This window comes from Magallana gigas, chromosome 9 (assembly GCF_963853765.1).
Source record: "Magallana gigas chromosome 9, xbMagGiga1.1, whole genome shotgun sequence".
NCBI classification, from domain to species: Eukaryota; Metazoa; Mollusca; class Bivalvia; order Ostreida; family Ostreidae; genus Magallana; species Magallana gigas.
The window spans coordinates 48988329-49003848 of record NC_088861.1 but is presented as its reverse complement, the minus strand read 5'-3'; the positions used below and the strand labels follow the sequence as shown (position 1 = coordinate 49003848).

Here is a 15520-nt window from a genome sequence, read left to right as displayed (position 1 = left end):
ACTTTGGGGTAAATAATGAAACTTTTCGTAATAGATAATTTAAATGATATGGATAACTTTGTATGAACTGCATTGATATAGACAATTTAATTTAATTTATAACAAGTTTTTAATTTTTGGAGTAAGCCCCAAAATAAAACGTATTAGTGTTGAGCAATAAATCTATATACTTATTAATAATGTATGTGCATTTGTACAAATATAACCTTTTGTAGTATACAGATGATTAAAGAGCAAAGAAACATGCAAAGACTATTGATTGCATACTTTTATTAATCAAGTATTATTTACACAACGTCTAGAGAATAAGCATGTGATTATCAAAAATGATCATTACATACAAATGTCTTTCAATTCTTAGCATACCGTGTTATACATGATGATATCCCTCGAGTAGGAGCACATCTTAATTGCTATGCAAGCATTTCTATCCGACGAGTGTATATTTTTTTATTTCAAATCTGTCAATATATTTTGATATTTTGCTTGTTTTTATTCTCAAAATGTGATTTGACTTATTTGACAAGTGTACAGGTACAAATTAGTTCAACGACAGATTTCATTTTTAATTTAAGTCTACTTCTAAAAAAAGACCTTCCCTTCCTCTTTTTAAGTGTAAGACACATTTCATTAAGTTGGAGTTCCCGAGAAATTTAAATCAAATACTTTGTTGGAATTTGCCTTTCATCGTTGCTTTTTAACACGAAAAATCAAACATTAAAATCGCTTTTAGCATAAAATGCTGAACATATACATTTTCATGATATTAAGCAGGAAATGTCTATTTTAAAAATACAAAAATTGATATTCTTAAACGTTTTTCTCTTCCAAAATATAAAGAAATCATTTAGGAAAAAAACTAACAAAAATATATTTACAACTTTGATTTTTTGGACCAATTTTGTTACTGATGCAGATTAAAATCTTTAGAAAACAAAATAGTATTTCCTTTTAGAACGTGGCAGCCACACAGTCACAATGCCAGTGATTGACACCACATCAAGTAACTTGTTTGATCCTATAATATAATTAGAATAAGTAACAAGGTTAATATCAATGTGATCTCACATGGTTATGTTAATATCTTCATAATGCGACTCTTGTTTTTTCGGTTCCAATGAAAAGTAAATATTCATTCCCCCGGGTCTGTTGAGGCTGTCATAATGGTTCAAAACATTCTGAATGTTTGGCTTGGCGTCGTCAGTGGGATGTTTATGGTAAGGATTTGTTGACTTCCGTCTTACCTTAAGGAAAATGACAGCAATGGCTACTAATAGAAACATGGCGAGAGCACCTATGATGGCATAGAGATATAGGGTCGATATCCCTTCGCCTAAAATAAAGAACAGTAAGGATATTGATATCGTAATTTTAAAGGGACATGATCATTATTTTTGTCAAATTTTGTATTTCTATTTTAATCGGTTGCAATGCAACAGTAATGCATTTCCAGCTATCAACAAAAATGTAAGGGTCAGCCGTAGCGTCATAAGCAAGATACAGAGCTATGTTAACAAGGTTCGTGCCATATTTTTGTTTTTTCGTTGGTTTAATAAACAGGTCAAAGTTCTTTTTCAAGATTATATATCTATCTTCTTATTCGTTTTAAACATTAATAAACAGTTCACATCGTTTTTCACTTTTTAGCATTAACATATTAACCAAACATTTCCCGGACTTTGATTACATAGCAAAAAAAAAGGTAACGACTGGCAATAAAATTTTGGTAGATTACTGAAGCACTGTAAACATTTAAAATGGAAAAATGAATTTCGACCGAAATGGTGACCATTTCCCTCAAGGTATAAAGAAATTTGTAAGATCTTACTTTTTTGAATTGCAAATATAACTTACTTTTTGTTACTAAAATGTCTGTTGAAATCGCTAAAAATATAAATATATCAAAAATTAATATATATGATTTGTCCCAAGCCTATTTCTTACTGTTTGAAACGGAAACGATCTAACATGTACTCATACCTGTTAAACAAAAAGCATCAGTCCAACCTTGTTGACATCCATCTGCACATTTTCCAGTCATCCAGGAACATGATCTAGCATTTTTACAATGACCACAGTCCAACGAGCAATTTGGACCGTACTTGTAAGGCAAGCATTCTAAAAGGTTTAACCTTATAATTGATTTTTTTTTCGTATAAAAAGAGAAATGATTAAATTTCGATTGATTTTTGTTTTTAGTAGTCTGTTTTCTAGCTATTAGTTCCGATCTGCAAAAATATATCAATAGTCTGTTGGGTTTTTTATGTGCGCTTTATCTAATATGGTATTGGTTACATTTTAGCGTATAAACACGTAAATTAAAACATCGGCAACCTTATTTACCTAACCGTTTACACTGTAAATTGCCTAACAGCTAATGCAAAACCAAGAAGAAAACCATGGAAAAACATTAAGATATACAGAGATCAGAATTAAATTAAAATTAATGTTATCTTATTTGTTGATAAACATATTGGTCATTATATTTATATTTACCTGTACACATTGGTCCTACCCAGTAGTTTTGGCACCCCGATGGACAAACACCAGATGAAACATTACATGGCATTCCATCCACACACTGTCCACATTTCTTATCACAGTCTTCTCCATGAAAACCAACTGTGCAATCTATACGTAACAAAATAAGAATATAAACACACACAAAAAATAAAATAAAATAAATATCAGAAAATTCAACTGAGATTTCCTTATGATGGGTACATTTAATTGCATTTATAATATGGATTGGTCTGATTACATGTAAGCGTTTGGACTTTATTATGAAACATAAAAGCTTTTTAACATATATTTTTGGTAGTTTTGTTCTTTATGTTCAAACAAAGAGCAAGCCCTTATTTTGCAATTTAAAGATTGTTTTTATTTATAGCATAAGTAATCAGAAGTCAATTTGCGTAATAGTTTTTACTTATAAATAAAATATCTTTAGAAAAAGACACAGAGGATACAAACTGCACACCTTGACAGAATTCCCCAGTCCAATAGTTCTTACATCCGTTCGCACATATCCCTGTCAAGTTGTTGCAAGGTAAATCATCTTTGCAATTACCGAGGCAAAATATGCACTCTTCGTTTGATGTGTTGGACTTAAAATTACACACTGAAGATTGATAATAAAATGAAATATTTAAATGCAAAAAGCAAAAATTGTGCTTTAATATGAATAGGCGAATAAGATACATAAAATACATGTTTGATTATGTGAAGAGAGACATCTTTATGTTTTTCATTTGGAACCAAACAGAAAGCGTTCATCTTTTTTTCAGCATATTTTCAGTTTTTCTGTTTAGCTTACCGGTTGTCCAGCAGTCAAACCTAACTGTTCACCTTCAGTGTACCTATTCATAACTATACATCTTCTCTGCTTACAAAGCGTTACGTTTTTAACCTACTCACGTGGTTTGCATAGTTTTCCTTGGTAACCAGGCTTACATCCGGTTAAGCAGGTTCCGTTAATGTGAGAGCATTGGGTAAGGTCGCGACAGTGTCCACAAATTTCACTACACTGATCCCCATACCGTCCATTCTCACAGGCTGTCATATCAAACAGACATTTCCATGACAAGAATAAGTGTGAGAATATATATTTACATTATCCCTTTACAAAATTAACAACGTTTCTTTCTCATTCAAATATACTGATCCCCATACCGTACAATTTGACAACCTTTCAAGTTAAAAAGACATATACAACAAAAATAAAGTAGGACAATATATCAAATATCTATATGTGGACATAAGCATGAATAACAATATCATGTACTCACGAATTTTACATAGGTCGCCTTTATAACCATCGGCACATCCATATAAGCACGTTCCGTTTGTGTTCAGACATTGGTCGTCATAACGACAGTTCCCACAGGTTTCATTGCAGTTAATTCCGTATAGGTTGCTATCACAACCTTGTGTTTATATAATCATACATATATCCTCTGACATTGCCGAACAGTAAACATTCTCAAGTATAAGTTAAACCAATTTTTCGATCATTATGATATTCCTTTATACATTTAAAAACTTGAGTTCTGGTTGGTTTATACTTACGTGTTTTACAAAGTTCACCCTGAAATCCGGCCTCACAGCCTGTCAAACACGTGCCATTCACATGGAAGCACTTGCTCATGTCTGCACAGTTTCCACAATTTTCTGAACAGTTAACCCCGTAACGTCCTTTGTCGCAACCTTTAATTTGAATTATTACATTTGATTATACTTTTATTTACATGTGTATACTGTATACCCGGATTTTTATACGCGTGTCACAAAATTTTCAAAAGTAGGATAGATAATATTTTCTCATTTTTGCGTCAGTCATTTCAGCGATTCGGGATATTTCTAGTAGCGAAAATTAGATAATGTAAAAATAACCGGATATACGGTTTTTCAAATATATGCATTTGTTAACTCAATGTGTTTTAACTTAAAAGTATGGATGTCCAAACTTTTAATAAATAGTATAGTTGGAATGTACTCACGTGTTTTACACAGTTCCCCCTGGAAACCATCACTACATCCGGTGAGACACGAACCATTGCTATGGACACACTGTTTCACATAACGGCAATGTCCACACTCTTCCTTACATTCATTGCCATACTTTCCATAGGCACAACCTATCATAACCCCAAAATAGTACCCGTTATAAGATTTCACATTTTATAAATGGTTAGATACTGCAAACCAAACTATTTTTACGTGCGAGCAATTTTCGCAAGATATGCGTGAAAATCGTCAGCGCCAACACTTATTGCTTCACACCATTCATTCAATATCTTTTGTATACTAAAGTTAAAATATTTTGCTAAAGTTGGGTACCATGAGACAGTTTATCTCCTTAAATTGCGAAATAATGTTGGCTTACAGTTAAACAGAAATGTATGACAAAGTTATCCTAACAGTTGTATATGTAGATACCCTATCAACTTGCTTGTTGTACACCGGTCCTGAGTACTTGCTGTACACAGGTGTCCGGTACTTACTTGTTGTACACAGGTCCCCGGTACTTACTTGTTGTACACAGGTGCCCGGTACTAACTTGCTGTACACAGGTGTACGGTACTTACCTGTTGTACACAGGTCCCCGGTACTTACTTGTACAAAGGTATCCGGTACTTACTTGCTGTACACAGGTCCCCGGTACTTACTTGTTGTACACAGGTCCCCGGTACTTACTTGTTGTACACCGGTATCCGGTACTTACTTGTTGTACACAGGTCCTGAGTACTTACTTACTGTACACAGGTCCCCGGTACTTACTCGTTGTACACAGGTCCCCGGTACTTACTTGTTGTACACAGGTCCCCGGTCCTTTCTTGTTGTACAGAGGTCCCCGGTACTTACTTGTTGTACACAGGTCCCTGGTCCTTTCTTGTTGTACACAGGTCCCCGGTACTTATTTGCTGTACACAGGTGTACGGTACTTACTTGTTGTATACAGGTCCCCGGTATTTACTTGTTGTACACAGGTCCCCGGTACTTACTTGTTGTACACCGGTATCCGGTACTTACTTGTTGTACACAGGTCCTTAGTACTTACTTACTGTACACAGGTCCCCGGTACTTACTCGTTGTACACAGGTCCCCGATACTTACGCGCTGTACACTGGTCCCCGGTACTTACATGTTGTACACAGGTCCCCGATACTTACTCGTTGTACACAGGTCCCCGGTACTTACTCGTTGTACACAGGTCCCCGGTACTTACTTACCATACACAGGTGTACGGTACTTACTCGTTGTACACAGGTCCCCGGTACTTATTTACTGTACTCAGGTCCCCGGTACTTACTTGTTGTACACAGGTCCCCGGTACTTAATCGTTGTACACATGTCCCCGGTACTTACTTGTTGTACACAGGTTCCCGGTACTTACTTGTTGTACACAGGTCCCCGGTACTTACTTGTTGTACACAGGTCCCCGGTATAACCAGTATCACACCCACGTGGACACGACCCATTTATTGATGAACACTGGCTCCCATTGAAACAGTGACCACAAGTTTCGTTGCAGTGAATGCCGTACGATCCTCTGGTACAAGCTGTCAAATTGATAATATTCAGGTATTGTTTTGTTTAAGAATTGTTTAAAGCTGCAACAACGTAACAAAATAGGGCTGAAATGATTTCTAAAAGTATATGAAATGTTTTATGAATTCTATATCCATATAAATGTACTCACGTGTTTTACAAAATTCCCCTTGATAACCAGCAGAACATCCAGTCAAACACGTCCCATTTATGTGGAAACATTGGCTGACATCGAGGCAACTACCACACGTTTTATTGCAATCAACCCCGTAGAATCCTTTGTCACAAGCTACATGTGTTATAAAAAAACGAAAAACAATTAACACATTTTGTGTGGGATTTTTTTCTATTTATGTAATGTTACCACATGCTTATATCATATTTATTGCAAAACTTAAATTATATTCATTTATTTTCATTGATGAACTTAGATACACAGAAACGTCTTCATCATTTAATTGCCACATTATTTATTTCATTCTAATTTTTAGTAAAGTCGTCTGTACATCTCGCCTGGACTTTTTATCCTCTTGCAATATGACACTCTCTTAAAATTTATGTTTTGTATAGAAAATTAAATAAATAATTTTGTAAGGGACATTCTGATGCTACAAGTGTGTTTCACGTTTTGTCTTGTTTTGGGAGGTTTTTTGGTGTTTGTTTTTATTCTTATTTTTTTATTTATTTTTTGTTTTTGAGGGGGGGGGGGGGTCTGTTTTGCTCGATTTTCCAATACTTTTATGTACACATACCTTGAAGAAGATTGTTGATAATCTATTTATCATGTTAAAAAAATGTACTAGATAGCTTGATAGTTTATTTAATTGCATTGCTACCGTTCACCTGCATAACTTAATTTTACTGAAATGTCTTTACGATTCAATCTTCCTTTTTGGGGGAGTTGAAAGTATTGCTTATATTAACAGAAAAGGTAATGTATCTTAAAGTGAGAATGATGTGAGGATAGTCTGACTTACGTTGTTTACAATCGTATTGTTTATATCCAGGTTCACATCCGTTTGGGCATGCGCCGTTTTCGTGGTGACAAAGTGACATATTTCTACAATATCCACAATCTCGGTGACAACCGTCCTCGAACTTAACATTTGAGCATTCTGTGAAATTAAAATTACAAATCAAACTTTAAGACAGTGATATTTAAATTTAGTTTTTCTTTTCGAATATTTTAAAAACAACGTCATGAATATGTTCAGTTTCTTTCATTACTAAAGCAATTGAAATGTTTTTCTTACAACGGCTCAAAAGCAGGGTTTGGTGAGTATCCATGTTGTTTTTAGAATTAATCAAACTGTCATAAATGTGCAAAGCAAACATTTGTTGATTTTTTGGTTTCACGAAAGCACATATGTAACGAAATAACATTGTGTTTGTATCGTTATTTGATGGTGACAGTGTATTAGTTTACCTAATTCACAACGTTGACCTTGATATCCAGGTTTACAGCCTTGGCAGGTGCCCGTCTCTATGTGACAGAACCGACAGTTTACGTCTGGACAGGGGAGGGAGCAGTTGGATCCATAATATCCACTTGTTGGGCAACCTAAGATAGAAGATAAAATTTTATTTGATTTTTTTGATTAAGTTTACATTAATTATAAATATACTTGAATGAATAGTTGCTGATATTCACAGAGGCTGTTTAGTCAGAAAATATACCTTTTAGATAACTTTACATTGTAGGTATGATTTTACACCTAAATATAGAGTAAGAAGAAATCAAAATAGATCATCTATAAAAAGGACTATATTCGGTATGGTCAAATATCTTCCCCATTTTTTTTTTCAAATTTTTAAATACTATCTTATAAAAATCAAATCTGTATAAATCAAAGTAAGGATGATGCCTAACATTTTAATCTTGATTTAAGTCTTTGTTGTTCATTCGCTGTGTTTTTCTATGACGTCTTAAATATGACCTAATTCCCGCAAATTTGCAAACAAATGAAAATATTGTCATTTTTTTCTTTATATTTTGCATTCGAAAGTATAGAGCGCAGGTCTGCTCAAGTACAAATATAACATATGATGTTTTTAATATATTTATACACATACTAAAAATAGTGCTTGAAGAAGCCTGCGCTCGATGTTTTCCAGTAGAAAAACCATCGGGAAACACCCATATTTTGCTACAAAACATACATTTTTGCAAAATAAGACGATCTTCATGACGTCATCTTTGCATTATACCGTCACTATAGTGATAACCTTTTACACACTTATTTTTGATTTGATTTCAATTATTTTCCACCTTTTTTTTAAAGAGTTTTATCAAACTTTAATTTTGGGGGCAAAAAATGCAAAATACGGCACGTAGTCCTTTTGAAAAAAATTCTTATATTTCTAAACATAACTCATTTTTAAAGTTAGTTAACTATACTGTAATGATGGCCACGACTATTTATCCCTTTAAAAACTAATTACCGAACACCTCCACTTCACAAAGATCATTGTAGGCGTTCACAGAATAGCCGTCCGGGTGAAAAACCCGTGGGAGCCTCTCGTTGCAATATATGACGTATTGTCCATGTACAGGACAGGTGACTGTTATGACAGCAGGTATTGTGTAAAGTGTAAAGTTCCTGTCCTTGAAACACAACTTCCCCTGTAGAATGTCTGTTGTGTTCGAGATATAGATCGAAAATCCCAAAAAGCTTGCCGGTAAAAATGTATTGCTACCTGGAAAAAAAATTAAACTATGAAATAGACAATTCAGAAACAATGCATGATAAAATTAATACTTTTGAAACGTAGGTTTGACAATCAAAACTATGCTTCATATCGATTTTGATTTATAGCACAAAAAGAACAATTTCGGGTATATTGAATAAAAAATTGTATCCAATTAATATCAAATTATTAATCTAATAATCATTGGGGTATTTAGCGATCAATTAAATATCGCATAGAATACAATATGCATAATTTTTATTAGAAATTCTTGCTGTAATCTTTTTTTATTTTTTGCAAAAACATGACTGAAATATATAAAATAGCTTACATAATAAAAACATGTTTGCTCTCGTCCGGGCAAAAAGAATTAATGCTGTAGACAAAGTATATTTAGCATGTACATTAAGCGGCAAGTGCTTTTTCAAGAAGTTTACGTGGTATGAGCTTATTTCAGAAAGCACCAATTCATTTTTATATGTTCACGCTATTTAGATATGTACATAACTTAGTGACAACAACTTTCCGCCGAAAATGCTACGTGTATAAACAGCCAAATGTTAAACATAAACAGGACACAGTAAATGCTAATTAGAATTTGTATTCCACAGACTGCATAGGACAATATACAATGAAGTTCAGAATACCCCATGTGGTGCCTTCTGTTCTGTAGTAAATCGTGATGTGATGGATGCTGTAGATAGTGGTCAGGTTGACCCACCAGGTGGCGGTATCAGAACCACGTGACACGACACATTGTTTTCCCTCCCATCTGAGGTCTGACCTGAGCCCATCTACAGCGTTACTGGCGTCATATTCGTCATAGCCAGGGTACGCAGGGTGCTTTTGGTATGCTGGTTTATACAAGGCAACATTAACTGCAAAAAGAAGACGCACTGAAGAAGACATCTTTTAATAGGTTTTATTTATCACATCTTTGACTAAGCAGAGTGGGCAACAATCAACTTTGTGTGACTACATCATATAATTATGCCTTATGGCTATTAAATGAAACTGGTTTTTTTTTGTTAAAATAGAGGAAGTCACTACTAGTATCTGTGAGATACATTTTAGTTTAGTTTAGTAGTTAAAGGGATTTTTTATCTTCATTTTTTGTGGGTTGTTAATAAATCAGCAAGGACAATTATTTATGCATTTTAACAACGCATAAATGTATCCTAAAAAGGTGGATGAATATAAATGTGAATGTTTGGCAATATGAGTTAGGGAACTGGTAGCGCAAATGCAAATGTAAGAAAAAATGAATCCAACCCACCTATTAGTCCTTATTTAGAAACATCTAAATGTGGAGTGATTCTACGTAGAATCAAAGGTAATAGCTTTAACAAAAGAGCAATGTTTCATACAATTCGTAACTATGAATTTATCTCTCTTGTTCAACCTGCGCATGTTATAAATTTTCTTTTTTGCTATCAGACCGCTCTCTCTCTCTCTCTCTCTCTCTCTCTCTCTCTCTCTCTCTCTCTCTCTCTCTCTCTCTGTTACACCTTTAATCCATACGCCATGGTGAAGATTTTTTAGAACATAACTGTTGTATCCATTTCTAAAAAAAATGTTACAACGATTACATATTAAAAAAAAGAGCAATACCATTTTTAAAAGAAGGACTTTCGAGTCACGCTTTAACACTAGAAGCTGTTGGGCCATAACAACTACAATTATAATTGAGGCACCTTTAATCATTGAGAATATCCGTTTATGTTTTTCATTAGATATGCATATTAAAGGTACATTTTTAAATTCCATTAATTTTATAGCTAACTCCCTCTCACTCCTATTTAGGACGGCATCGAGAAGTTTTAAGTGTCTCTCTCTATTTCTTATGTATAATTCAAATAAAAAAAGATGATATATGAATCGCTAAATATTTCGATAAAATAAACTGCATTTTTTTAAAAGATTGCACCTTACGACTGGCAAAAATGATATCTGAGTTCATTCATTGACCTCAAACAAGAAATGCGTAGTTTTAATAATTTGTACAATATGTATAAAAAGTGCGTAATAAAAATGTTAAAGATAAAATGAGTATTCAAAAGTATCAATAGATGAGTGTTGTTAAGCGTTTTTGAATTATATTGTATTTCGTGTAAAAAGAAAATACGTCCTTATAAAAATCAGATACTCTGAACTATTCCGGGTGACCATCTTAAACAAAACGTATGAGAAGCAAAGGTTTCCCCATTGCAATTGACATTACTTTCAATTAAAATGACTTAATGTAATGAAACTTCTTTAAACAATATTTGCGGTTTTGTTTCCTTTCACTGTGGATGTTTAACATAGCGTGCTGAATATCTCTCTGCGGAAATATTCATATTAGACAGTGCAAACGGACTTATTAAATTTCAAACCTAGCAATAGATTAACCCCTACTCATTTTTGACATTGTGCTGTAAAAAAAAATTCAATAAATTATTTGCAAGTTCGTTGTTTACCTTTTTTTATAAAAAAAAAAGTAAAATAAAGTCAACCATGAGAAGTTCAAGCAATATGAATTGAAATTATTATGGCGAAAATTTATTTTGATATTTTGATTTTTTACTTAAATGATTAAAAAGAGTATTTATTAATTTCGGTCAGTCATATTTTTGTGCAAAAGGCCTTACATTATTGTCGTTCTGTATAACATTTATTTGCGAGATGTTCCTTAGTTAAATAACTTGTATTCTTAAAGTTGATGATTTCTTTTAATCTTATTTTTTGTAACATTGAATTTGTAGCATTTGTGTCATTGCTTCTAAGATAGAAAACAAGCAAAATGTTATGATATCAAAACAAAGTTCAGTTATGTATTCTGAATTGAGAATTACCAATTAGTATCATTTAAAGTAAATACATTTCATGCAAGATCATATTTTTATTTAAATTGATGTAATGCATTACCACAATGTTATACTTTCGCATCGTGTTACTAATGTATATCTTTTGAATATTCGTTTTTATACATGTACATCGTTTGACAATGTTATAATTCTCGTTTAATATGACTTAAACAATTCCAGTGTTATGCTGAACTTAAGTAATATAGAACTTTCCGTATGTTATTCGATAACAAAACTTTAAGTAAACTTTAACAATTATTTAGACAAAACAATTTTAGACTTGGCTATAGTGATTATTTTGCTGTTTGCTTTTGTTGTATGTACAATATCATTTTGCAGACAGAGTCCAGCCATTTTACAATGGTTCAATGTCAAGTAACCATTTATGCAATCTAATATTATTTCTGCAAACGTTTTTCTGTTGTAATTGACTTATCAGCAAATACAATTTTCCAAAGGGTGGCATGCTGACTGACGTTTTTTCATACCTAATGTTGGAACATAATTTATCACTTAATTGTCTACGGATTTTTACGTTTTTCCCGATTACGACAACCAGGGGGTGTGGACGATCAACAGAGGATGCTTACTCCTCCATGGCACCTGATCCTTTCTTTAATACTTTAGTAGTCAGTGTTTGCCCTGCACCTGTTTTGCATTTCTCCTTTTAAAGGGGCATGGTCACGATTTTGGTCAAATTTTATTTTTCTGTTTTTATTATTTGGAATGCTTTAGGAATACATTTCTAATGATTAAATGAAATTATGGTGCCAGTCGTTGAGTTTTAAGCAAGATACAGGGTTCACAATTCTTCGTCATGTAAACAACGCTCGTGCCCTGTTTTTGTTTACATAGGTTCAATATACCAGGAAAATATCTTTTTAAAGCTGCTTTGTCTATCTTATTATTCATTTAAAGCATAGATAAATATTTCCTAACGATTAACACATTTATTTTGGGTCTAAAACTGGAAATTCGATATGTAAACAAACGCTTTGTTTACATAGCGAAGAATGGTAAGCTCTGTAACTCGCTTATAACTTATCAAATGACACTAAAATTTTGGTTGTCTATTAAATACGCCTTACTAATTCATTGTAAACATTAAAATCTAAAGAAAAAAAATTGACCAAAATCGTGACCATGCCCCTTTAAATTTTGATTTTAGACACTGTTCGTTGTCATTAAATGTCATTATTTCAATGTAGATTAACTTATATATATATTCATGTATCAACAAATAACATTACAATATTGTTTGATGCAGTGCAATGCAATCTTTTACATACAGGGTTAATTTCACCCCGTGTCATTTTCGCTCTTTTACACTTGTACAAAATTTCGCCTAGAATTCGCCCAGACAGACTTCTGTTTAAAAAAATAATATGATACATTGTAATTCGTCAAGTCTTAAATTCGCTGGCAGTGAGGTTGAAAGGGGTGAAAATAAACGGTGGTGAATATTACTCTGTACACATTACTATATATGATATAAATAGGATTATACACTACCATTTGCAGTCAAACAAATAATACGATAAACTCTGTCGAATTGATTAAAAAAAGCGATATATACAATCATTAAAATAAAAGTAGGTTTAAGATATTCGTACTTAATATTTCCTACACAAAAGCCAAATGCCATAATAAAAGCATATTAATTCTTCACTCACCATAGGAATGTGACGTTTCAGTCAAATGGAGAAACAAAATGACGACATTGGTATACGACAACGCGATGTTTGACAGGTAGATCATAGTCGAAACATGTATAACACATGTATGTGTACAAATAATCACTCGTATATAAGCACCGTTTTAAATAAAAACCGTATTAAACGCATATTCGATTAATCATTTATTGAACATCAAAGTTGATTAAGAACTACACTTCGAGCCGAATTAGTTGAATCTTAATAAATCAAAACGTGTTGAAGGAATACACACACAAATAAAAAGGAAATAATTGGTTGTTAATACTTTTTTATTGCGTTTTATAATGAATCAATACTTCCCTGAGCTATTAAAAAAAAGAGAAAGCATTGACTCAACAAAGCCGTAGTACTAGATTTACAAGATAAATTCAAGAAACGTTAGACTTTAAAAGTTAGTTGTAATAAGTTTGAAGTAAATTTGAATGTTGTTAGCTCTTTTAGAAAAGAAGGTTTGCATCGTAGAACTATTTGGATTCCATACAAATTGTAAATGTCGTCTTTATGGTTATATGATGCTAAAAAAACAACCAGACTTGTCGTTCTTTTTATCAATTTTTAAATAATTCAAATAAGGCTGGATGGTTAACAATTTAACTATCAGGTCTGCCTTAAATTTTAAAATATATTTTTTTAACTATAAACTTTTGTTTGGTAAAGAAACAAATCAGATATTTCATCTTTTAAATTTGGGTATTTTTTTAATATTTTCATATAGAGTTCTTCTTTGAAAGGAGATCAACACAGTCAAAATATGGTCATGACTAACAAAACCTCTTAATGGACGTATATAATTACATCAAACATTACATATGCTTTCATTGTCATAGCATGTACAAAAAAAAACACGACTTAATGCATCTTTCGTTTTTCAATCACAGACCATATCTTTCTTGATAATGTTTGTACAAGAAAAGAATGCAATGCACATTGAGATGATATGTTGATTTTTACTCATATTTTCATTAATCATTATATCCTTTTAATAAACTATTATTGAAATGCTAGTTCTTAATATATTTCATTATATGTTACAATGTATCTAAAATCATCAGAAAGAATGCCTAATGCAATAGTCCAAGCATACAAATTATAAAATAATAACGTTGTAACTTTTTTAAATCTAATCATATCCTGATATTACTTATGTCAAGTAAAACACGAAAATATTTGTTCCTTAAAAACAAAGTTTTATTTCATTGAACGGCATTTCTTTTTGCTTTTTGTTCTCAAAGATCTGCAATTCTATGCCTTTGTGCCACATAGCTCGCCTGAACAATAGTTCTTGTATCACTTTCTAAATTTTAAAGAATTATACATCTTTATATTTTTTTATAAGTTGATCCGACATACATAAAACATTATAAAAACAAAACTGTGAAATCTGCTGATTTTGTTAATTTTGTCCATTGTGTGCAAGTTATTTTTTTATCCAATATGTCGATATGCGAGATAAATATGTCAACATACAACATAATTTTGCCAACATGCAAAAAAATTAATTGACATTCAAGAAAATTGCAACCAGATAAGAGTTATACAAAATCTCAAAAAATCTCAAATATTGCCCCCCTCTCATATCCAAAATGCTAGAAGCTACATTTTTATGCAATTTATTTATGTTAACATGCAAGATAAGTATGCTAACAGGCAACTTATTTATCTCAACATGCAACTTATTTATGTCGACATGCAACTTATCTATGTCGACATGCAACGTATTTATGTCGACATGCAACTTACTTTTGTTCAACATGCAAGATAAATACGTAAACATGCAACTTAGTTATGATTACATGCGAGATAAATATGTTGACATGCAACTTATAAGTTGTGTGTCAACATAACTAAGTTGCATGTCAACATATTTATCCTGCATGCAAACATTACTAAGTTCCATGACTACATAAAAAAGTTGCATGTCAACATAAAGAAGTTGCATGGTAACATAAATAAGTTGCATGTTGACATCAAGGTAACGTATCTAGCATATTGGATGTCACATGTTGGCGATATTTGAGATTTGTATAATTCTTATTAAATTACAGTTTTCTTGCATGTCCATATAGTTATGTTGCATGTTGACATAACTATCGTGCATGTCAGCATATTTATCTTGCGTAATTACATAATTAATAGAAAAAAATAACTTGCACACAAGGGGCAGAGATTGTTATTTTTAAAAGTTCACATAGACCTTTGAGTCAGGTGAACTAAAAAGTG

General features: G+C 32.5%; 1 protein-coding gene across 1 annotated transcript; it reads right to left on the bottom strand.

Annotated features, from left to right (window-relative positions):
- Positions 1 to 1033: 1033 nt before the first annotated feature.
- LOC105323700 (multiple epidermal growth factor-like domains protein 10) lies at positions 1034 to 13550 on the bottom strand. The gene is made up of 16 exons (XM_066071954.1): positions 13259 to 13550; positions 9387 to 9617; positions 8494 to 8748; positions 7478 to 7612; positions 7029 to 7166; positions 6203 to 6340; positions 5925 to 6062; positions 4500 to 4637; positions 4069 to 4206; positions 3789 to 3926; positions 3418 to 3555; positions 2981 to 3121; positions 2497 to 2631; positions 1981 to 2118; positions 1855 to 1884; positions 1034 to 1333 (listed from the first exon to the last, which is right to left on the bottom strand). The coding sequence occupies exons 1-16, from the start codon at positions 13341 to 13343 to the stop codon at positions 1065 to 1067; spliced, it is 2385 nt and encodes a 794-aa protein (XP_065928026.1). The 5' UTR covers positions 13344 to 13550; the 3' UTR covers positions 1034 to 1064.
- Between the last annotated feature and the right edge of the window lie 1970 nt (positions 13551 to 15520).

Bases quoted from the DNA above. Each gene is read 5' to 3' on its own strand.
- LOC105323700 (XM_066071954.1), bottom strand. From the start codon at position 13,343: ATGATCTACCTGTCAAACATCGCGTTGTCGTATACCAATGTCGTCATT. The intron at 2,119-2,496 runs GTAAATATAAAT...TAAACCTTTTAG, and splicing joins GGTAGGACCAATGTGTACAG to AATGCTTGCCTTACAAGTAC. The intron at 1,334-1,854 runs GTAAGTTATATT...TCTTTATTTTAG, and splicing joins AGACATTTTAGTAACAAAAA to GCGAAGGGATATCGACCCTA.